Source organism: Rattus norvegicus, chromosome 10, assembly GCF_021556685.1.
Source record: "Rattus norvegicus strain SHRSP/BbbUtx chromosome 10, alternate assembly SHRSP_T2T, whole genome shotgun sequence".
In the NCBI taxonomy this organism is placed as follows: domain Eukaryota; kingdom Metazoa; phylum Chordata; class Mammalia; order Rodentia; family Muridae; genus Rattus; species Rattus norvegicus.
This window is the reverse complement of record NC_141543.1, coordinates 36590094-36614674: the sequence shown is the minus strand read 5'-3', so window position 1 is coordinate 36614674 and position 24581 is coordinate 36590094. Positions and strand designations below refer to the sequence as shown.

The 24581-nt window shown below is 47.4% G+C and overlaps 1 protein-coding gene across 11 annotated transcripts in view; it reads left to right on the top strand.

The window, feature by feature from the left end:
- Cyfip2 (cytoplasmic FMR1 interacting protein 2) overlaps nucleotides 1–22149 on the top strand; it is a 119630-nt gene extending 97481 nt beyond the window's left edge. For all 11 annotated transcript variants that reach the window (NM_001446893.1, XM_087571626.1, XM_087571631.1 and 8 more), the window contains 5 exon segments: nucleotides 8463–8535; nucleotides 9384–9478; nucleotides 15359–15597; nucleotides 17095–17242; nucleotides 19488–22149. In NM_001446893.1, coding sequence (NP_001433822.1) covers nucleotides 8463–8535; nucleotides 9384–9478; nucleotides 15359–15597; nucleotides 17095–17242; nucleotides 19488–19655 — 723 coding nt within the window. In that variant the 3' untranslated portion in view covers nucleotides 19656–22149.
- The last annotated feature ends 2432 nt before the right edge of the window (nucleotides 22150–24581 follow it).

Here is a 24581-nt window from a genome sequence, read left to right as displayed (position 1 = left end):
CAGAAGTCACCCACTGAGGGACAAGGACATGTGCACAGCCAAGCTGGTTAAGCTGGTTAAGGAACTAGTTAAACTGGTTAAGGAGCTGGTTAAGGTACTGGTTAAGGAGCTAGTTAAGGCTGGGTGGCTAAAGGCTTTGCATCCTGCAGCTGAGTGAGCCAGCCCCACGGGTGACCTCCTGCTTCTGCACATTCTCATTCCTCTCTGTTTTACCTCCTCTGGCGACTGAAGTCAATCCCCAGTCGGAGAAACGCAGATAAGCAGAAACTGAACAAGGATCACACTGTTGTGTTAAGATAGCCACTGCTCACTTCCTGAAGGATATTTTTCCAGAGGCTTGTATGCCAGCCTTTCTCCTATAAAACTGGTCGTTGTGTTAGCTTTAAAAGTCTGCTGAGCCAAGCGCAGAAGGTGGATGGCATCTGTGAGGGTGGTGGAGACAGCAATGAGAGGGAAGAGGGTTTCCACCTTCTACTTTACACCCTCCATCCTTCAGGGCATCGCAGCAAACAGTTATGTCTCCCTTAAAAGGAAATGTTTGGGGGCTGGGGATTTAGCTCAGTGGTAGAGCGCTTACCTAGGAAGCGCAAGGCCCTGGGTTCGGTCCCCAGCTCCGAAAAAAAGAACCAAAAAAAAAAAAAAAAAAAGGAAATGTTTGCACACTTAAATGGATATTATCCGGAGGGCTGGTGTCTCGACACGGGCTGGCTCCGATTGAAGACTTCACCCCGCAGGTTGTCAGGAGGGAAAATGCTGCTGCTGTTAGCAAAGGGAACGTTGCTTTGCGGGCCACAGTGTCTTGGCTACAGGTCTTTCTCTGTTGATCAGATATAAATCTGAACCAGGATGATAATTCTATTATTCCCTTGACAGCCGAGCGTATGGGGGGAGGGTAAGAGGTGAGAGTCACCTATGCCATTACTCAGAAGAGGTGGAGGGGGAGAAAACAGCCTGCCCTGCACTTTGCAACCTACCCTGGCAAGGAGACACACAAAATGCAGGTTTGCACTGCAGAGAGCTGCTGGGACCCAGAAGCCCGTGCAGCAGGAAGAACACGGTGAGTCCTGGGTGGACTTTTATCCGCCAAGAGAGACCCAGATGAGGAGGCAAACCACTGTTCATACTTTCCATGCAGAGGGTCGTGGTGGGTGTGGGAAGCCTGATTTCTGGCCTGTTCCACAGGAAACACACTAACAACATATGTGCCCATATAAGGGAATGTTTAGAGCTCTTGCTTGCTGGCTAGGCCTGGCCCCGAGCCCCCTTCATACCAGAAAGCCAGAGTCCAGATGGGGGTAGCGGGAGGCGCTTTGCTTCATTTGTAAGTCAGTTCTTCAGGCATCCTCGACAGAGACAGCCACCTAATACATGAGTGGAATTTGCCTTTTTATTGCCTTAAGACTCGAAGCCAGATGTTGCTTAAGAAAACACTCTTTTGAGATTGGCCTCATGATTCTCTCTGGGAAGTCAGCTGAAAAATGGTCATTTTTTTTTAACCCAAGAGGAGAGCTTAATAGAGTCAAATGCCGTTTTCCACATAAATCTGACCTCATTACAATCACATGGACTTTTTCAATGTAAGCACGGCGAATCTTGGTAATTCCCTTTAGCCAAGAGAAGCCATGTCCTCGGCCTCAAAGGCTCAGCAAATTGCCAACATCCTGGGTTTTGGCGTTTGATGGAAGTCCTTCCGGCCCCTCGATTTTAAATGAAGTATAATAGGGAAAGAAAACATTAAAGCAGAAAACCGCGCAAAATTAACCTTCGGATGCTTTGAAGACTTTTGATGTGGGTTCCTTACAATAAATCAGTTTGGGATCCTGACACCAAACGCCTGTTCACTTTTACTTAATTCTGCTGACAACAGATAGTTGTACAGGAGGCCTGGGCCCTGTTAGCTCTCTAGGCCTCCCTCACCAGTGTGTTAGCGGGCGTCGCAGGAGCGATGCACAGTGCTGTGACACTGGGTCTGTGCAGGTGGTCACCAAGAGCAATTCTACTCCTCAGTGACACCCTGAGCACCTTCTGCAGAAGTAGAATGATCACACCCCGGTCCCCAGCTGAGGCGACACCGATGCTTTCTCTTCTGAGACGGGCGTCTTCCTGTATACGCAGGGCGGGCCTCAGACTCCCCTCACGCCTTCCCCACTCTGCATTACTGGCTTTGGCACCCGTCCTGGCTTAAGCATTTCTCTTTGTAGTTTCTCGCTTTAGAAAACTCATCCTGAGGACTGGGGAGGTGGGTCCGAGGGTAAGGTAGAAGTGGGACAACTATGAAGACCTGAGTTCAGATCCCCAGAAGCACACATCAGTAACACCGATCAATGGTCCTTTGACAAGATGGGAGGTGGAGACGGCAGGATCCCCAGAAAGTCATAGGACTGGCCAGCCTGGAGTGCACAGCATTCAGTAAGAACCAGGGTCTAAGGCTAGAAAGTGAGGACCAACATCTAAGGCACCATACCTGCACCCTCATATACATGAACACACACACACTCACACACACTCTTACATACACACGATTATATTCTGACCTCTGCACATGCACCATCATCACATGAACACACACACACACACACACACACACACACACACACATGATTGCACTCTGACCTCTACATATGCACTGTCACATACACAAGCACACATGCACACAAAAGAACTTTTTAATTCATCATGGTTCAAAAGCTATAAAAATATTTTATGAACAGATGAGACTTTGATGACACTTCCTGTGCTGGTGAGAAGTCTTTACCCTTAGCTGATCTCGGTGCTTGGTGTTGAAGGTAATTTGCACAGCAGTGGGGCCTGGCTTTCGTCTGTGATTCAGAACAGTGACAAGCACGGTGACAGACTATCCCTGACTTTCCAGGGAAGGTCTAAGGCTAGTCATCCTGCAGCAATGGAGGAGGGGAAAGAAAAACCAACCAGGAATCAAAAAAGTCAGGAAAAGAGGCCGTGGGTGGTTATATCAATTAAAACACAGCAGGAAGACACAGGCGGAAGTGATGAAAACTTGTGTTTCTTCCAGCCACCTCCATTACATGGGAGGTTCTCTTTGGTAGCATGTACCTCTGAGCCACTTCTGTCTCGTTTGTAAAACTCAAGCCTCTGCTAATACTGAACTCTGCCCTAGCTATCTGATTCTTTACCAGGAAGTGTAAGAAAAGTGTAAGAAAAAGTGTAAGTCAAGAGCAAGAAAATCCTAACGGACTGCAGAGTTGTTCAATCCAGATTAGAAAGAGGCCATCTGGGACCTACAGGGAGTTCCAGGTCACAGCTAGATGACTTGCCTTCCATTTTGGGGACTTTTATGGGAAAACAAACAGACAAACAAACAAACCAAATCCTTTCTCATTGTGCTCAATATGGGGAAATACTTAGACATAACTCCTCTGACGGCCACGCCTTTTTCATGGCAGAGCTGAGGCAGGAGCATGCTAAAAGGAAGCTTTATGGAGCCAGGTGTAGCAGCACACACCTGTCACCCCAGCACCTGGAGAGCTGCAGCAAAAGAATTCAGAGTTCAAGGGTATCTTTGGTTAGGTATTGAGTTCAAGGCCAGCCTTAACTACCTGAGACACAGGAAAGAATGAGAAGGCGGTGGTGGTTGATTTGGGTGGTGGGTAGGTAGAGTGGTAGGCCACAAAACGACACAGCCAGTTTCTCCAGGGAACATCAAAAGAATCTTTAAACAAGTCCAGTTCAGTTGTATTGCTCTGCCTTAAAACTTCATCGTACTGAAAATTCAAACTCAGCCCTGACCCACAGGCCCTCCACCAGCCCTCCCATCGCCTCCCTCTGCTCCGAGGTCTAGCCACATGGCTACGTCTGCAGGTGAAGATGGCTAGATAAACTGAGGCTCATTCTCTACAGGTCTGCGTCAGCATAGGGCCAGATCCTACTGTCCTTGAGAGTCACTGGCTTCATGTCACCGTCACCATAACACGCATGCATCTCCTCCAGGAACCTGCTAGCACAGTGACTAAATTCTGTGATTCACTACTGGTTTGAACTGTCCTGACCTCAGTGGCCACAGTAACATGGCTGCAGATTGCTATGCCCTTATATGCACCCCAACTGACGCACGTACAGAATTCCCACTTGGCTTGTGTCCTCCTCTGTTCTTAGAAGGACCGTGTGTCAGGTCTGCCCCACTCACTACTCCTCCAGCACCCTGCAGAGCCTGGAGCATACTCTGTCCTACTGCTGAGTGGGTGAAAGGCTTAAATCCCCTCTGCCCAGACTCCGTCCTAGCGCTCAGTGTGTGGTACTGTATTTTTCATCTCCTGGATGGTATTGAACCTCTGTACAAGACATACGATGGTCCCTAGTCAGTGTTCGCAGGGTCATTGATTAGCCTTGCGTCGGAAGCACGGACTACGGCTGGTGAGTTCATTCTGCAGCTTAGTGTGAGACCTGAATAAATGGAGCAGTTTTCTAGTCTTGGAAAAAAAAATAAAAAATATATATATATGTATATATATATGTATATATATATATATATATATATATATATGGCAGATACTGGAGGGGCTTGGAAGCTCCTAGAGCAGTGGTTCTCAGACCATGGGCCCTTTGGGGGTCAAAAGACCCCTTCACAGGGGCTGCCTGAAACATATATTTGTATTATGATTCATAACAGTTGCACAGTCACACTTATGAAACAGCAATAAGTGTCACCACCTCCCACTCCTGAGGCCTGTGCCCTTGTGTTATCACAGCAGTGGGGTTTTTTTTTTTAATAATATTTATATTTTTGTTCTGTGTCTGTGACGTGCCCCGCGTGTGGCCTAAAACAAAACCAAATGCTGTTATCAGCACACCTACGCAAACAGCACTCCTGGCTGTCGGCTGCTCACAGATACCGGAGGCTTTTGATTTTAAAATTCCACGTTAGTTGTTTCAGTTGTCTTTTCCTGTAAATTTAGTTTTCAGAGTTACACGCGGTTGATGAAGAAAATATAGTTATTATATACATACAGGGTAGAAAAAAAAAACCTGAAAATTTACTAAATGAGGCATTTGTTAAAAATATTTCATAGTTCAGGTTGAAAAGAACTTATTTCCATCAGTCATGGAGAGAAACTTCCAGGCTTGCATAGGAAGACCCAAACTCCCAAACTCGAGAGAGATTCGAATGTGTCTCTTATCCCTCACATGCCTACACACCTAACTTAAAAAAAAAAATGAAGACAGGGTTTCCTGCAGTCCACATTGGCATGTAGCCAGGGAGGGCCTTCAACTCCTGATCCTCCTGCCTCCACCTCCCACTCACTAGGTTGGAGACAAGCCCGCCATCACCTAAACTACATCCCAGCCCCCAACATTCAGCTTTTATTGTGTGATTAGTGATCACGTGTTATATAACCAACACTGTGCTCCTGTTTTGGTGGGGTAGCAAAAAAGGCAGACCAACCTGTACAGGAAGGTTGTCTGTACTTTAGGGAGGTTGGATTACAGTGAGAGGTACGTATTCAATCACCATGTGCTGTATAAAACACAGACTGAGCTCAAATTTGGAAAGGGGAACAAACATGATTTTTTTTTTCTTTTTTTCGGAGCGGGGGACTGAACCCAGGGCCTTGCGCTGAGCTAAATCCCCAACCCCACAAATATGATTCTTAAAGGACACTTAATGCCACAGTGGGTAAGGGGATCAAGGGCCTTCGAGAAGTATCCTTCAGGGGGTGGTGTTGGAATTGAAAGCTAGAAAAAGGGAACTCCCTGAACTGAGGAGAGAGGTGGGTTCAAGAGCATGCTGGAGAAGAGAAAAAGCTTCCGTGGTGGACACAGAGCCAGGGACATGTGTTAAGACCAGTGTTGGGTGGAATTCACAGGCCAGGAAAGGACCTTGTCCAGTGGGGAGCGGCCTGCTAGGCTCCTGATAGATACTTTGAGATACTGATGAGAGGAGAGGGAAGCCAGCCGTCAGCCCAGCCTCCACAATGGAAGCTTGTTCTGCCCTTCACACAGGCCTTTGTCTGCCCACTGGCTGTTTGTATCTGTGGCAATGATCTCAGCTAATGAACAGCAAGCAAGTCTCTCCCACACAAGGTGTGTAGCCACCTCCTCATACAAATGGACACTTAGTTCCTCCTCCCGGACCTTCCTGCTTTCTGTCAGAAGGACGCTCCTCGATCGCCTTCTCAACCTCCATGGCCAAACAGCACTATAAAGTAAAAATCAGGCAGGCAGGCAGGGTACCCACATCCAAGAGTCCCTGAGCCTCTAGTTTGCAAGCTTTGGGCAGAGAGGGCTTCATCTCCTGCAGAGAGTCAAAGTTTCCTGTGTAAAATAAACTTGAGCTACTGTGTTGTTCGTCTAGAGCCATCTCTTCCTTTCTCTGAGCTCTCGGGTTGTTCCTAAGATCGTCTATCCACAGGAACGGAGTAGAAGGTGATGATTCAGGTGTGGACAGCCTTCTAGCAACACCCCTAAGGGCAAGAGAATGTTTCATAAGAAAGAAAGACTGTGAGTGACTGACTGTGGTGACTGGGTCAAGTGTGCTTGCAATAAGCTATATATCTCCTCTCTACGGAGAACGCAATCTACACTCAGCCCATGCCATTGGGCCCCACATGATGTCATGCAGGGTATACTGTGAGCCCCATTGTGGCTCTACTCCAGCTTGTTGGCCGCCCACGGCCTTCGCACTGGAATGCGCTCACCTGAGTCTATGTGGCTACCTTCCTCCATGTCTGTCCTATGTTCAGCTTTTACTCCTCCCTAGGGAATTTTCTAAGTGACCCAAATTAGTTCTTGCCTCCTTCTTGGTCCCTCTCTTGAGCGATCACTATCTGACATTTTCTTTGTGTTCACAAGTCTTTACAGGGATTTAAATGGCACAAGAGCCCAGATCTAGTCTAACTTGTTCGACATCATGTCCGCCTAGCCTAGAACCGTGCCTGGTATTTTATAAATATCTGTTGGGTGAATGGAGGGATGGGTGGCAGTTTTCTCATGCTCAGATAACTATCACGTGGACAGACAGCTTCATTTATTCACGTGGGGTAGCAAGCATTTACCTACATAGGTGAGTACTGATAAATTATCGTCTGCAAGGCATTTAATCATAAGCGATTGCTGGGAGTGAGATGAAAAACAGAAATGCTTCCTCATGGCCCTTAAGGAAGGATAGTGTTATAGTAAGAGTCAAGGAAAGAGTCAAGAGACGTAGAACAACAGATGGGAGTCAAACGATAAACAGAGAGGAAAATCACCATCTGAGGGACAGTCAGGAGTGCCACCTGCAGGGATGCCGAAAGAGGGACTCGGAAGGGATTCGATCTCCAATTTCCTGAAGATATTTCAGGATTCCTCTCTCGTTGCTGCTCTTCCAGATGCCCCGGATGGGAGGGCTCCATCCAGATGGTGTTAGAGTCAGCCCAAGAGCCCCTCTAGTCCTGAGTTTCCTCTGCTTCTTATAACTCCTAAGAGTTAAGTTTGACTACATCCTGGATCTCATCTCGTGTGGTGCCCACAAAAGAAAGGAGGGGGAGACACACAGTAGAGGGGGCCTTCAGCTGCCCCCCGACCCTCATGCGCCTTGTCCTGAAATCAGCAATCAGAGGCTGGTCCTTAACTAAGTCTGTTAGTCAAGTCTTCCCTTTAACCCTAATCAACTGTACCCTCCCATCCCTGTGGTACAGGCTTCCTTTTGTGTGTAACCTGTGTTCAGCAAAACCTACGTTCTAGGTTCTCTTCTCTTGCTGGTTATCTATTATGATGAAAACTGATCCAGCGACACAGACATTTGCTCAGAGCCATTCTGGATAACCAGGATTCACCAAAATACACACACACACACATACACACACATGTGCATGTACATATGTGCCCCCCCACACACACACACACCAGTGATCCTCAGACATCACTCCTCTAGAGCAGTCCACCTTATTTCTGAGATAAGGTAGCTCACTGGGTGTACGAGGCTAGCTGGCCAACATGTCCAGGAATCTAACTTTGCCTTGCCAGTGCCGGGATTATATGCACAGATTACCACGCTTGACTTTTTACATACGTGCTGGGGCTCAGGTCCAGCACCTTGCCAACTGAGACAGCCTCCCCTACCCCACCCTCCACTGTGTCTCAGCTATCTTCTTTATTCCTGTAGACCTCATGACCAGCCAACCAGAGTGAGGTAGCCCTCAGCGTTGTCCAGGCCCTCTAACCTTCATTCATCTTAATCCTTCAGCAAAATCCTTGTATGGTGATGGGTAAAAATGGTTTGGGCTCTCATGAGCTAGGCGTAAGAGGCTATGGACTCTCTCTGTCCTCACTACAGCCTGTCCTCATTGTGATGATGAGTAGACTCGAAGAAACCAGCAAGCTACCACTGCTGTTAAGAATTCCCAGAACTTGAGCACTCGAGCCAGCAGAACTGGGGTCGAGATTTTAGGAGTGAATTCTAATTTAATGTGACAATCATTTTCTCCCCCCCCCCCCCATCTCTGCAGTCTCAAGAGGAAGTCTGTGATTTGCTCCATGCCGCACCCTTCCAAAACATTCTGCCTCGGGTCTATATCAAAGGTAAGAAACCACCAGCTGCAGTGACAGCCTTCTTACATTTGATTAATGCTCGCTTTACAAGAATATTGGTGTGAGTATGGACACACATGTGCCATGGGAGGCCAGGGGACACCCCAAGTGACATCTTCAGCTTTCAGTATGAGACAGGGCCTCTTTGTGGTTTGCCATTACGTGTGCCAGGTTAGGTGGCCTGAAAACTTCTAGGAAGTCTCCCGTCTCCACCTCCTTTACCATAGGAAATCTGGGTTTACAGATGTGTACTACATGGTCCAACTTTTTATATGTTCCTGGAGATTCCAACTCAGGTCCTCACACATCCCCCACTTCCCTCTGCTCACTTCCTAATCCCCATCAACCCAGCCATCCAGGAAGGAGCATAGTGTTTTGGATGCCTGTGGAAACATTAAGGGATTGGGAGTGGCTCTCTAATTGGGTTCCTTTATCTGATCTCTTTGCCTGTTTTTTTGAGATAGGGTCTGTCACTGAACCTGGAGTTCGCTGTATTGGTGAAACCGGCTGCCAGCCATCCCCTGAGATCTGCCTGTCCCCTCCTCAATCCAAGCCTTGTTTCTTCTAGGCTAGCCTTCCTGTGTCACTCGATCTAGCCTCGAACTTCCTGAGTGACAGGGAATGCACCATTTCACTAGACGGATGAGTCTGTTATTGATCCAAGCTCGTGGGAGATACCAATCCCTCAGGATGAACTCTCATCGCAGTCTCCAGAACCAAGGAGAAAGTTCTGCACACGCTCTCCAGGTTTAGGGACACAGTGACAGCGTCAGGTCCTCTGAGAAGTAGCCCCCTACCCCCACCACACACTCACTTCCTGTTCCTTTGTTGGTCCACAGAGGGGGAGCGTCTGGAAGTCCGGATGAAACGCCTCGAGGCCAAGTACGCCCCACTTCACCTGGTCCCCCTGATAGAGCGACTGGGGACGCCTCAGGTACAAATCCTACATCGCATACCCAAAGCATCCCAAGAATGGAAAGTTTGGGGTCCAACCTCCTTGTTTTACAGACAGGGAAACTAAGTCACATAGAAGGGAAAGTGTGTCCAATATCATAAATCTGGGGCAAGCTGGGATGAGGTTTCCTTTCAGGCTTGAGTTCTCTTCTCTACCCCGGGGTTGTGAGTTCTGCTAAGAAAGAGGGAAGGAAGTCTTCTTAAAGCAGTATCCATCAGAGCCCTGCCAGGTACCAGAAATTCTGTAACACTGTCTGAGTCAACACTTTACATCTAGGTATCTTAAGAAACTCAAGATCACGAGACACTGTGGTTATGTGGTTAGTTGTCTGTGAGGTATTAATCTTATGCAGGTTCCCTCTCTTATATGACTAGCTTGTGTCACATTGACATAAAACTCGCCAGCACGCCAGTTCATTATGACGGCAGCCTCTGAAGCAAGGTGGAGATAGAAACAGGGTAGGGGGATGAAGAATCAAAGATGTTTTGAATTTTTCTATAGTGCTCCAATTATTTTCAAATTTGCCTGGGCTCATGTTGAGTCTGTAAAAGCTAACTTGAAAATAATAATAATAATAATGGTCCCAGTTACTATGGACACTGAGTTGGATAAGAGAGGATGCCTGCCCGCAGAGCACTCTCAGGCTCTGTCCGGAAGCAGGACAGAAGAGAAATAGGGGGAGAGGCACCAAAATGTCCGCTGCTGCTTTCCTTCAAGTTGATTTAAGGCAGCCTCCCATTTGAAGGCAAGCAGGGGATGAGGCAGTCAGTGCAGGACATTTAGAGGTGATCAAGGTGTTTATTGCTGGCCACAGTGACTACTGTCCCAGTTCAGGAGTTAAAGCTACCCTTGAACTCAGGTTCCTTACTGGGCTTCTCACAGAAGGACCCACACTGTCAGCAGAGGGTAAGAGGTAGCCCCTCTCCATAAGGCCAAGCCTCATCTGCACAGACGTCAAACTGAGAAGTTGCCACCTACAAGAGGCCCCCACTGAAACAGTGACTAACCATAGGAGGCGTCTGGGTCTTTGACTCACAGCAGGGAATTCAGACATTGTAAAGAGTCCTCCCACTTTTGGGGCAGCAGAGGTTGAACAGAGAAAATCCTCTAAGAGGATTTCCTTTTAGGGAGAAATCCCCCAAGCCGGTGTCATGCTGGCTTGTTGCTGCTCTCAGGGTGTCATCCTACAAGAATCCAGTTTTGAGAGCCTGGGGCTGGAGTGTGTTTCTGCTCATGGCTGTGCATTCCTTCCCCGTTCTGCCGAACACCATTTCCTTTCAACTGATAGGAATTTCTATTCATCCCCTGTTGAGTATTTAACAAGATCCTTAGTAAGAGAGGGCATGCCAGTTTGATAAGTCGCCTTTTTCTCAAGGAATAGTCTTAACACTACAGCCCAGCTCAACCTGAAAATATAGTCAGGGGTTACTAGGGAGTGGAAAAGTGGAATGGGGGATAGACTATAGGGGTGCGATTGAGGTACACTGTTCCTCATTAATATGTGTAGGTAAGGTGTGAAGAAGACAACTAAATTAAGAAGTAAATTCGGGGCCAGTGAGATGGCTCAGTGGGTAAAGACACTTGCTGCCAAGGCTAGCAGGCTTGCGTGAGTCCCAGGACCCACGTGATGGGAGGAGTGAATGAGTCAATGCAGGTTGTGCTCTGAGCTCTACACACGCACCGGACATACATGTGTGCACGCATGCCGAACGCACACACACATACTTAACGATAAATTCAATCTCGTCAACCCATAGGCAAAATAAATAAATAAATGCTGGCAAATTGTGAACACTGGAGCTGGCCAGCTAGATGTTCTCTTCCGCTGGATCTTGTATGGTGTCTGGGTCAGTGACGGAGGTAACTGTCCTGGTAAAGCCGGGAAGGTTTGGGCAGTGTGGTCTTAACCACTTGTTTCTGAGCAAACTGTGGTGACCTGGTTTTTCCGTCAGCACCGTGATTCCCAGCTCTTCCCTGAAGGTCACACAATCTCACATGGGACATTCTACTTCGCTGCCTTTGTTTTCCCAGCTCTGAAATGGGATGGTAGCTGTTTCACCTCCCAGCTGGCCTGCCCTTTTAAAATCCATATCTTGGGTTGGGGATTTAGCTCAGTGGTAGAGCACTTGCCTAGCAAGCGCAAGGCCCTGGGTTCGGTCCTCAGCTCTGGAAAAAAAAAAGAAAAAAGAAAAAGAAAAATCTGTATCTTCTCTTTTGAAATGTGTTATATTGTTAACAGCTCGGAAAATGAATCATGACAGAGGGTCAAGCCACTGATCATGGAGGAAAGGTCTCTCCGCTGATATTCCTCTTGGTAAAAACTCATTACGAGGCTGCTTACCTTCCCATGTACTCACTGTAGGTGTTCATACCTGCTCTCTGTCTGGGCTCAGCCTTTTGCATGTTACTGAGGAAACATTGATGTTTGCAGAAAGGTTAGGGAATTTACACACACACACACACACACACACACACACACACACACATGTGGTAAGGTCTCCATCTCTTTCCTGTTACTGAATAAGTCAGAATTCCTAAAGATGCAAAGGGCCACAGAAAAGAATGCTGAGAAGCTCTGCTTAGAATCAGGTATTTCATGGAATGGGAGTTTTAAAGGGGGCGGGGCGCACACTTGGGAAAGACCCCCACTGTGTGGAATGGAAAGTAGGTAGGAGCTCTTTTAAGCACCATCCTTTATACATTAGAACAAACCACAAAGTGGCTGCATTTGCGATGAGCACTAGATGGCCTCTTTATCCTGTAGAAAGTGAGGGTTGGGGTAAGCATTCACTGGGTGAAGGTCTTTCCGTGCAAACATGAAGACCTGTGTTCAGATCCCCAGCACCCTTGTAAAAACCAGTGGTGGTAACAAATCCGTCACCCTAGCAATTGAGAAGGGGACAGACAGACATCTCAGGGGCCGGCTGGCAGCCAGTCTCAACAATGCAGTGAGCTCCAGGTTCAGTGACAGACCCTATCTTAAAACATAGGCAACAAGATCAGGTACCCAAAGTTGACCTCCGACTTCCACATGCACACACACAGGCAAAGCACATGTGCACACACATCTAGGGGCATGTACGTACAAAATGATTTACCAAAAAATAGACTCACATTCAAATAGCAAAGATATCAACAAACGGGAAAAGTTCCACGTTGCCATCAGTCCGTGAAATGGGACCCCCCAAGGCCAAGGCAGCTTCCCATCTCTCCGTTTGATAAAGACATTTTTCTTCGGAGCACATTGACAGCTCAGGGTACGAGGCATGGGCGTCACCTAGGAAGTTGTCTGGCCAGCATCCTTGAGACTCAGTCACTGTCACATAGCAAAAATAAACTTTGGGGTGGGGGGGTTGGAGTTTTTTGTGACAGGGTTTCCCAGTGTGTCATTGGCTGTCCTGGAACAGCCTGTAAACCAGGCTGGCCTCCAACACACAGAGACTTCCCCCTGCATCTGCCTCCTAAGTGCTGGGATTAAAGGCTCCCTTCGCCACCATCCAGCTAGCAAAACCTTTTAAAGTATTTCCATTCTCCAACTCCCACCAAGACTAGAGATTTCTCCAACAGCATACATAACAGGAGACAATGCTCACAAAATGTCCCGTCCACAGGCAACTGCTTTAGAGTTGTCCCTCACAGTGGAGATTCGTGAAAAGTTTAAAAGAACCTGTGAGGGTAGAGAACTAAATACGTTTACCAGAGGCTGTTTTGGGAGAGCCATCTAAAAACCATGGCACTGAATGTGATATGGAAATGAGTTTTTAAATTAGAGACATGCTAAGAAAAAATGTAAAAGAGATGATCTGCTATCTTACGTACATATATATCCATATTCATAACTGTGAACGATCTTCATATATCTGTATTTTAAGAAAGCTCCTCTTGTATAGTGGGATAAGTGGAATATTGCCTTTCTTATGCGTTATTTAAATTTTCCCCCAAACTTTACCCGGTGAACATATATTACCTTTGTGGTTCACAGAAAGAAACGGAAGGGCAAATACTTCCTCAGAGAAAAGGGTCAACGCCCCTTCTGTTGGCTGTGGTGGATGGAGAACTGAAAGTCCAGCCACAGATTTGATAAAAATCATTTGCCAGTGTTTTCAGACCAGGATTCTCAGGTGCTGCCTGATTCAGAATAACCAGACAGACGGCAGATTAATTAGAATACTAGAAGTCCCTTGATTTGCTGATGAGAACATACACAGGCCCTTCATTTTGAGCATCCCCCAAGGAGCCGTGTTCTTCACATGCGGAGAGCTGGGTAGAACAGAGCAAACTCAAGACCAGAATCAAGTACCAAGCTCATACTATCTTAGGAGCGCTTTGTCTGGCTAGCCATGGCAGCTCGAGGGGTCTCCTGGGTTGCGAACTGTCTGCTGCACAATCAAATTGATCCTACATGAATCGGGGTGCCCTCCTGACTCGTGAGACAAAGGTGTTTCAAACATCCACTAACTCTTCCCTAACTCATTTTTCTCCTTCACTTTATAGCCGTCATGGCAACTACACTCAAGGCCCACATTCATCATGAGCTCTGCTCCCTGATTTCTTTCCTTCCCTGGATTTACTTAGAGGCTGCCCTCTGTGGTTGGGGGAGGGGAAGGTCTCCAAGGAACAGGGCTTTGAGGGGGAGGTCTGGTGGTCCTTTCCTGTCTCCTCCAGAATGGGCCCCTGAGAACCCTTCCTCCCCCCGGGAGCTAATTCCATATGTGTCCTGTGAGTCTGCAGCCTCAAAAGCCAGCTTTCTTTAGCTTTGTTCCCAGACAGAAAGACCCGACTTTGACCTTAGACTGTAATACGTGTTCTGAGGAAGCTTTCGGCACCTTCGTTCTTCGATGTTTTCACTCACAGCACAGACCCATGTGGGAGGCGGTTGTGTGTTTGATGTGCCCGTCTGCCTGTCTGATTGCTGGAGATGCAGTAGCCAAGACCAGATGAGACGCTTGTTTGCGTTACTAATAGAGACCATGCACCATTGTCAAAGAAGGGTTGCAGACTAGAGGAAATGATTCTCCGGAGTCAGCGGCCTATTTTAAAACAGTAACATACGTTCCTTCTAGCACATTCCATGGCACAGAACTATTTCGAAGGTGAAAAGCCCACCCATTTCCCGCAGCCCATCTGCAACCCACGACTAACTTGACTCCCCCTAAAATGTTTTCTACACGCACACCCCACGCATGTGCTGCCATCTTCTGTGGGGGCTGTGCTGGTGTTTGAAGGCGTTGTAGTAAATGTCATTTTCTCCAACTTGCTGGATTTACCTCATAATCTAACTTGTAGAACTAAGCTTCGTTGAGCAGAATCCAAGCCTTATCCATCTCCTTGGCTGCACCTCTGAGCCTCAGCGTCCTCGTCCGTGACTAGAATAATCTACCCGTAGAATTGGACGGAGCTCTCTCTCATCAGGAGCCTGGTGTGCCACACACCCTAATAGTGTTACGCTGATAGGGGCACTTCTGACTTCTGGGTACCTAGTTAGCCATCCCGGCCTCTCCAGTGCCTCGATTACAAGGCCTGACTTACTAATTTGGGTTCTGGAGGACAGAGCTTGTGTCCTTGTACCTGCACTGACCCTATTTCTTCAGCCCCAACTGGCCTCTGAGACCAGTATGTGGTCAGATAAGTTTTAAAATCAGTCTTCTGTTGATGGGATCATGGGTAGCAATGACCATAAGACTTCCATGCCCTCAAGTTCTCAGGCTCGTTCCCCTGCTCTGGGAAGAGTAGCGGTTCCAGTGAACAAGTTCTAGATGTGGCTGGCACCAGTGTTTGGGACTCTCTAGTGGAAGTGGGGCAGATGGGCTCTCAGATGTGGACGATGCAGTGTTAACCTACGTACGCTTCCTGTCCCAGCAAATTGCCATCGCTCGGGAGGGTGACCTGCTGACCAAGGAGCGGCTCTGCTGTGGCCTGTCCATGTTCGAGGTTATCCTGACCCGAATTCGGAGCTACCTGCAGGACCCCATCTGGAGGGGCCCGCCACCCACCAATGGCGTCATGCACGTGGATGAGTGTGTTGAGTTTCACCGGCTGTGGAGCGCCATGCAGTTTGTCTACTGCATCCCTGTGGGGACCAACGAGTTCACAGCTGAGTGAGTGCACCCTCTCCCCTCCCCTCACCACGGGGATGCACTAGCCAGAAAGGAGAAGAGGGGCCGAAGTGGCTCGAACAATGATACATATTGGTCACTATGCCAGTGCTGGGCATGACAACAGTGGACTGTTCTTGGCCTCCAGAGGTTAAAGGGGACCAACAGAATACGGAAGCACCTATGTCAAGGTGTCGCATGGGGCTGGTTGGAGACAAGGGGAGATTGTAAACCCCAGAGAATGGAACTTGGTTCTCAGACCTGAATTTTCAGACTAGAACTAATCCTGTGGCCATATCAGGGATGGGGTCTGTGAACGGGGGATAGTAAACTGGGAGATCAGTAAATGTCTGTCAGCAGAATCGGGGCCCAAGACTGAAAGAACGAACCCCGTGAGTGTCAGCCTTTGGCCCTGAGCATTCACCTCACCCCTGCAAGACTCCACGTAGGAAATGGGGAGTCTTTAGATCACCCTCAGTCCCATCAGCAGAGAAAACAGAAGCAGAGCCCCCCTCTTCCTGAACCTGTCTAGCATCATACTGAGGGTGGTGTGGCAGAGGTGATTAGCCGGTCCTTTGGGGACTAAAAACAGGGAAGGAAGGGGTGGGGAGGAGAGGAGAAAGCTCAGCTGGGGGTTGGGGGGAGGGCTGTGTCCTTCCAACCCTGTGACGGGGGAAGTGGTGGAGCTGCCCAGGTTCTAACTACCTTAGAACAGAGGAAGTGACATAAGAATGACCCTATAGTCATCCACAGGTCTCTTGGGCATTGTGGCCTGTAGGAGCCAACACAGCCTCCTCTAACTGGCCTCCCATGACAAGCTATGTGAGTCTCAAAGTCAATTAGCATTGAGGAGATGACTAATTGCAAGCCTTAAGGACCTGAGTTCTAGCCCCAGAAGCCATGTCTAAAAGCCAGGGGAAGAGCTGGAGAGATGGCCCAATGGCTAAGAGTTCCATACTGCTGTTAGAGGACAAGAGTTCAGATCCCAGCACCATCAATGGCTCACAATTGCCTGCTAGTCCAGCTCTAGGAGGGCCCATTGCCACCGGCCTCTGCCTCCTGTGGGCGCCTGCATTCGTGTGTGCACATCCATACTGACACACCATTAAAAATACACATTTCCAAAAGGCCAAGTGAGGCATTGTGCACCCGTAATCCTGACACTAAGAAAGCTGAGACTGGAGGATGCATGGAAGCTCGTTGGCCAGAGTCACTAACAGTCTCACTGCATTGGAGAGCCAGATTTAGGGACAGAGACTGAGAACACAAGGTAAAAAGCAATTGAGGGTGACCCCCAACCTCAACCTCTGGCCTCCATGTGTATGTGTGGGCACGCGCACACACATAGTGGGGCAGGAGGAGAGACAGAGAGAGGGAGTCTGGTTGGGTTTTTCTTTGTGTGTTCCTCTTTTCCTCCAAGTTGACTGCGTCTCCTTGGGGAAGCTGGCTTTGGCGAGGATGTCTCCCCTCAGCTTCTCACTGTTTCCTTGCCCACCCCAGGCAGTGCTTCGGTGATGGCTTGAACTGGGCTGGCTGCTCCATTGTTGTCTTGCTGGGCCAGCAACGGCGCTTTGACCTGTTTGATTTCTGTTATCATCTGCTGAAGGTGCAGAGGCAGGACGGGAAGGATGAGATCATTAAGAATGTGGTAAGTAGATATGGCTGGCCTGCAAAGTGAGGGCTGGCAACAGGCTATCTTCAGGAAGGAGTAGCATAAACTGCTTATGGAGGGAGAGCGATCACTATGCACAGACACTCACAAGTTGGAAACATTCTTGGAAAAGGCCTGCCCATACATAACATGCTATGATAGATTGGGTAACAAGCCTGGACTCCTGACTTCAAATGTCCCTTCCCTGTCCCAAGCAGACCCTGTTGGTGCTGGCCACCATTGCCACAGCACACCAGACATTACAGCCATGGCAGGCACGGGGACCAGACACTATAGCCGTGGCTGTTGGGTGCTGTGGGAAAACAGAGCCTTTAAACTGAATGACAGGAGAAGGGACAAGGGCAGAGGTCTTCATAGTGTTGGGACTTAGGTTGAATGGCAGGCAGTACATAGGGCTAGTGGCCAGGTAGATTCCAGACACAGGGAGCAGCTGCCACATAAGTGGGTGGCTAACATACTGGTCCTCAACCTGTGGGTCTTGACCCCAATGGGGCAGGGGTATTGAATGACCCTTTCGCAAGGGTCGCATATCAGATATCCTGAACAGCGGCTACTTACATTACAATTCATAACAGTTATGAAGTAGGAACAAAACAGTTCTATGGCTGGGGGTCACAACCTGGGAACTGTATTAAAGGGTCACGGCACTAAGAAGGTTGATCTGTGTGGTCAAGCATCCTTACAAAAAAGGGAGTTTTAAGAGTTGTGGTCATTGTAAGTAGCTGTCTCCCAGTATCCAGTTCAGTGTTACTTTAAATACCCTCTCAGTATCATATGACATCATCCTCAGGCCTTGAGCTGTTTCATTTTTTTTCCTGCGGAAGTTTTGTGTCCATTTAAATGACTCCCCGGTTCCTGACAGCTGCCATTTTTCTTTCTGCCTCTGTGGATATGATGACTCTGTGTGCCTTATATAATGTGAATAACACAGTCTCTGTCCTCTTGTGATTGGCTTATTTCAGAAAGAGGCTCATCCATGTCACACTGTGTCGGAGTCTCCTTCTTCTATAATTAACTAGTACTTCATCGTATGCGGACACAGTCCACTGATGGGCCTTTGCATTGCATTCACCTTAGCAACTAGGAGTAGAACTATGAACTTAGGCCTCTTACTGAGTCTCTCCTTCAGGTTCTTTGAGGTATACACTCAGAAGTCTAAGTGCTGGACCATCTGGTAATTCCCTTTAATTTTCGAGGAATGGCCAGACTGTCTTTCCTGATGTGTGCACCATTTTATATTCCCACCACCAACACCCAAGAACCCATAGATCATTGGGTCATTGTGTGTCTTCGGTAGAGAAATGCCTTTTGAGTCCTTTCTCCAGATTTTAATTGCTGGTTAAGTTTTTCTCACGTTTACTTCCTTTGTGAGCATGCGTGTGTGTGTGTGTGTGTGTGTGTGTGTGTGTGTGTGTGTTTGGAGAAGCCTGCTGCAGCACACGTTTTGGGGGAGGGGTCTGAGGCCAAGTTAATGAAGTCAATTCTCTCGTCCCAACATGTGGGGCCTGGGGATCCCCCTGAGAGCCTCCGGCTTGGCACCCATTGAGCCACTTCACTGGGCTTGGATTATAGCATTTATATATTCAGAATAACAGCTTCTTGCCTTTTTTATAAATACATCCTTTCATTCCGCTCATGATATCCTTTAATGCACCCAAGTCTTCCCTCTGCATTGGCTGCTAGAGACTTCGGTGTCATAGCCAAAAAGAAAAATTGCTGCCAAACCTGACATATCCCGGTGATTTACTCCTGTGCTTTCTTCTAAGAACTTCATAGTTTGAGTCACATTGAAGTCTTTTATTCACTCCCAACTCCCACTTGGATGCAGTATATCGAATAAGGTCTGACATTCACCTGCAAGTAGGGATCCAGTGTTCCCAGTGCTTGCCGAGGTTGCCCCTGACACTCACACAGACTTCAGGTGGTCTTGCCGTCCTGTCCAGAGTTGTTTGATTACACACAGTTCGTCTCTAGCCTCACAGTTCTATCCCATTGGCCTTCGTGACAGTCCTGCAGTGCTCTGATTACGGGAGCTTTGTCGGAAGCCTTGAGACTTGCAAAGGTTATCAGCAACCTTGGGCATTCTGTTTGGGAACCATAGAGAAGATCTTTAAAGGAAAGAGAAATATGACTATTGGGATGTCAGACACCTGGTTTCCAGCCCCCTCTCCGCCTCCCACTTTACCCTGATCCTAACCTAAGCACCCTCATCCTTCTACAGCCCCTGAAGAAGATGGCTGACCGCATCAGGAAGTACCAGATCTTGAACAATGAGGTTTTTGCCATTCTGAACAAGTACATGAAGTCCGTAGAGACAGACAGCTCCACGGTAGAGCACGTACGCTGCTTCCAGCCCCCAATCCACCAGTCCCTGGCCACCACCTGCTAGGTAGGAAATCCTGCAGACCTTCAACCCAGAGGAGGAGGAGGAGGAGAAGCAGGAGAGGGAACACAGTGGTCAGCCTGCAGCAGGTCCAGCTGACAGTGTGGGGGACAGGCCTGGAAGGAAAAGAAAAACCTCCCCAACACATCTATACCACTCCCAAGGGCTGGGCTCCCGCATGCTCTCCCATGATATCTCCATGGTGGGTTTCTCCATAGTGTAAATGAAAAAAACAACAAAAACACAGGGCAGTGTGTGCTTTCTTCTTTCTTTTTTTTTCCACCTTAACTGTGTTTAAGAAGTACTGTTTCCACCCTAACAGCTGCCCACCCCATCTGTGATTACTTCCCAAGACCACCTCCCAAAATCGTAACTTCCTACCCAGTGTCTGTATTTGATCCAGCACCACAGTCTTAGAGACATAGGAGAGGAGAGTGGAGCCATAACAGAGATATCAGCCTGGCCCAATTGTATGCCCGAGCTTACTCACCCATCTTCTGTGGCTTCTCCCTCCAGTGTCCTGGTCACTTCACTTCCTGCTCTTGATATTAGGGACTCCACTACCAAAGTTAGATCCCTGGAGAGCCAGGAAGAGGTTGCTAACTGTCAAGACAACAAATGATGCTGAAAAGGGATCTTTTACAGCCCCCCTACCACCCACCCTAGACCGTCCTGGCAGGACAGCCCCAGAGAGAAGAAAATAAGATTTGTGAAACCACACTGAGTGGAAGTAGGGGAGAAGATGCCAGGGCCTGCTGTGAGGAAAAGATATATCCGTCAGCAAAGGGCACAACTCCAGATTTCTCCCAAAGGAAAAATGTTAGGCCTTGTCAATGGTGTGGGAAGGTAAGGCACCCCTGCTCCTCATACAGAGTCTTAGCCCTTGGCCACATGGGAGTGCACACGGTCAGTCATAGCGCTGCACATCACATTAGCGAGTGACCAATCGGTGACTGCTTAACACAGAACCTGATCTAGGAAAATCCCCCAAGAAAGAAAATCTAAAGGGGTTACTTCAAATGGAGACAGGGTAGCAGGGAGGAAAGAAATCTTTATCAACAAGCTTTCGATCTCAAGACCCCTCCACCCAAAAAGAAGTCTTCTTTAAGCAGACTGGAATGTTCATCATGTTGGCTACTAAAAGATTCTTGGAACGTTTTATTCTTTTGCTCTCAACTTCCTGGTCTCTTCCTTTTGCTCAAGCCCCGTGCTGGGGTAGAGCTTCTTTCACAGGGGTGTATTAACGTCCGTGTTCTAGACTAACTAAAACACCCCTGCACAGTCTCCACGTACAGCAGATCTTTAAGGAGACTGCCCATGTCTCCACACAGAGCTAGTCATCTGACCCACAGAGAGAGGACATAGCCCTGAGCCCCCAAAACATAGGAAAGAATGAGAGATGCTCCTCTGCCAGCCTGGGGAGGAGGAGAGCAGACAGGAGTAACCACTCCCTCCCCCAGTAAGGTGACTGTTATCCGTCACCGTGTTTTAACCACACAGAGCTGGAGAGGTGTGTGTAACCAGCACTTTGACAGACACGGCCACGTACCCCAGGGAAGTCATGTAAATTAGAACCCTTGAGGATGGTACACTAGAGTGTTCATTTCTGGACACTAACTCTCAATCTCTGGGAACAGGGCCAGAAGATCAGCCTTTTCCCAGTTAAACGTTACTGCATACCACAGACTCAGAGCCTTTGCTGTAGCTTGGATTGCTCTGTAGTCTCTCTGAGCACGAATGGGAGTCATTTGTAGGGGGCGTGGCTTGCAAGGGAAACTGTCCAGTCCTCCCGTCTGGCACTGTTAATTCTTAGTCTGATTATTTTTCAATGACCAGAGATGTATCCCAGAAGCAGATCCCACCTTCCAGCTCTTCAGCTCCGGCTGGGGATAGTGTGTGATTAACAGACTTCTCTCCTAATCCTCCCTCGCTGCTCTGTAGAAATGTGGGCTGTTTACTTCATAAGGCCGCCTTCCTGGCAGCTCATCCCTCCTCCCCTGTACTCCTAACCCCAACAGTTGACCCTCTGGGAAGAGTCACATTCTCAAGAGATTTGATCCCAATAAACCAAGGTCCTCACTTTGAGGACAGAGATTCCATTTCTGCAGCACTTGTCTGCAGACACTGAACAACTTTAATGCTCTTTCCTCTCTAGTGATCCTTGTTTCCCACCCCACACCCCTCTTTGATTTTTTTTAATGTATTTAAAAATCAAGAAAAAAGCTTAGATTTTAAAATGTTTTAAAAAGAATTCTGTTTCAGAGACTGTCAAATGTGTACCATATTTGTATTAAGAGTTGTTGGGGATTTTTTGTACAATGAATTTACATTATTTATGGTGAACTTATATTTACGCTTGTGATCGAATAATGATGTTAAATTCTTAAATCATATTTGCTATGCAGCTGAAGATGATATTTTGATTTGTATTTTGGGGGTACCTGTGTTGAGTTGATAAAACATTTTCATCTCCATTAAAACTGCTTCCAAACCAGTCAAACCAGCATCTTTGTCCTGACTTCTTGGCCACATTCCAGCCTTCATTGAGCTATGGAGGCCACATTAAAACTAATTAATGCCTACACAAAATGAAATAAAATGGAAGAAAATTACAATGTGCCACATATATGCGCCCTAAATTAATAAATTATTTTGTTTTCCACCCAAATGAATTATACCATTAAAAAAAAAGTAGCTGGGTAGTAGTGAAGCACAGCTTTAATTCTAGCACTCTGTAGGCAGAGGCGGGTGGATTTGTGAGTTCGAGGCCAACCTGATCTACAGATGTAGTTCCAGGACAACCAAGGCTACCTAGACCTGAGACCCTGTCTCAAAAAACCAAAAGTAAGGGGGTTGGGGATTTAGCTCAGTGGTAGAGTGCTTGCCTGGGAAGCGCAAGGCCCTGGGTTCGGTCCCCAGCTCCGAAAAAAAGAACCAAAAAAAAAAAAAAAAAAAAACCAAAAGTAAGATAGATAGATGATAGATAGATAGATAGATAGATAGATAGATAGATAGATAGATAGATAGATAAATAGATAGATAGATAGACAGACAGACAGACAGACAGACAGACAAACAATAAAATAAAACTGACTTGGGGTTTAGGAGGATGCTCAGTGGTTAAAACCTTCGTTGAGCCAAGCGTGAGGACTAAAGTTCGGATCCGCAGAAACGTACACAATGCCAGGTGCAGACAGCTCATCATCTGTAATCCCAGCCTCCGAAGTGGAACAGAGGACCTCAGAGCAAAGCAGCCAGTGAGCCTGCCATGCACTGAGCTCTGGATTTGATTGAGAGACTGTCTCTCAATAAAAAAGGCTGAAGAGCCCTCTGGTATTCCTGCCATCAACTTCCAGCCTGCATATGCATAGGCTTTTACACATGAGTGTGACCCCAGACGATGCCCACATACACACAGAAGTAGCTTTGAGAGGAAAGATTGGAAAATAATATTCGAGGATGCCTAATGGATATAGATAGGGACCATGCTACATCTAACCATTCTTTTTAAGCATCTGCCATCACCGTGTAGCACACACTTTACACACATCTTTATAGAAGTGTGAGAGACTATTTCCACACAGATACAAAGCAGCAAAGCTGGAATTTCAAGAGTTCCAAAGCCTAGGCTAATCCTCAGACCAGATCCCCCAAACTAGATTTGAAAATTTGGTCACCGGGCTTTCAGTGGGTCTAGAGCAGTAAGATTGATCAGAGTCTGGTATCAGGAGGGAACCCAGATTTCCTAGTGACCATCTATATCAGCTGCACGCTCGAGCCATCGGCAATCACCTTGCTGCTGTGGTATGAATCAACCTTCAGGCTCCCAAGACCTCGCTTTTCTATCTAAGCCCCCTTCCAGCTATTGTTCTAGACCACATCCCAGCAGTGTCCTTTGAGGGGCCTGGCTACCAAACACAAAATCATTCTTTCAATGACCTCCAAAATTTGTCATTTTTGCATGAACTGATGTCTGATATTGCCATACATTTGAACTAGCTTGTCTCCATCATAGTAATTTCCGAAGAGATACTTAAGAGAGGGCTGTTTTCTCAGGCTTGCAGGTACCGGTGAAGGATGCAAGGCTACAGACTCTCAGGAAGTCAACGCCACCCACAAAAGAAACTGATAAAGCTCCCACAGTTGACCCAAAGAAAGAGGTCAATATAAAGAATTCCAAAAATTCTCTTAAAGGAGTTGAAGGAACTACAGGAGTATACAAAGAAAACCTTAAAACAAATGTTTTAAGGGAAATGGGGAAATATATGAAAAAATAGAAAGGGGCTGGAGACAGAGAGAGAGAGAGAGAGGGAGGGAGAGAATGAATGAGAATGTTCAGCAAACATTAGGACATTAAAGAAAGGAAGGACCCAAACTTTCCTAATTTGAAGAAAGACACCAACATAGACACAAGAAGCATAATGATCCAAACCCAAAAATTAGTTCACCATAACCTAGAATATTCTAAGTATTAAAAATCAAAGCGAAGAGGTGAGGAGGTGACTTCCTCAGTAAATGCTTGCCTCACAAGCGTGAGGATTTTTGATCAGGTGAAAAGCACTCATGTAAGCTAAGCAAGGCAGCATGTATTTATAATCCCTGCGGGGAGATGGGGTCTAAAGGACCTCTAGAGCTGAGAACTGGCTAATCTGACCAAATTGAAAAGCTCCAGGCTCACTGAGACCTGTTTCAAGAGCTAACATGGCCAGACATAATAGCACACACCATTAATCCCAGCACTTGGGAGGTAGAAGAAGGTAAATGTTTGAGATCAAGACCAGCCTGGTCTATATAGTGAGTTCTAGAATAGCCGGGGCTATACAGAGAGAGAGACCCTGTCTCAAACTAAATAGGAAAAAACTAACAAGTGAAACATGACTAAGGAAGATGCTTGATATTGGTGTCTGGTCTTGCGTGTGACAGACAGACAGA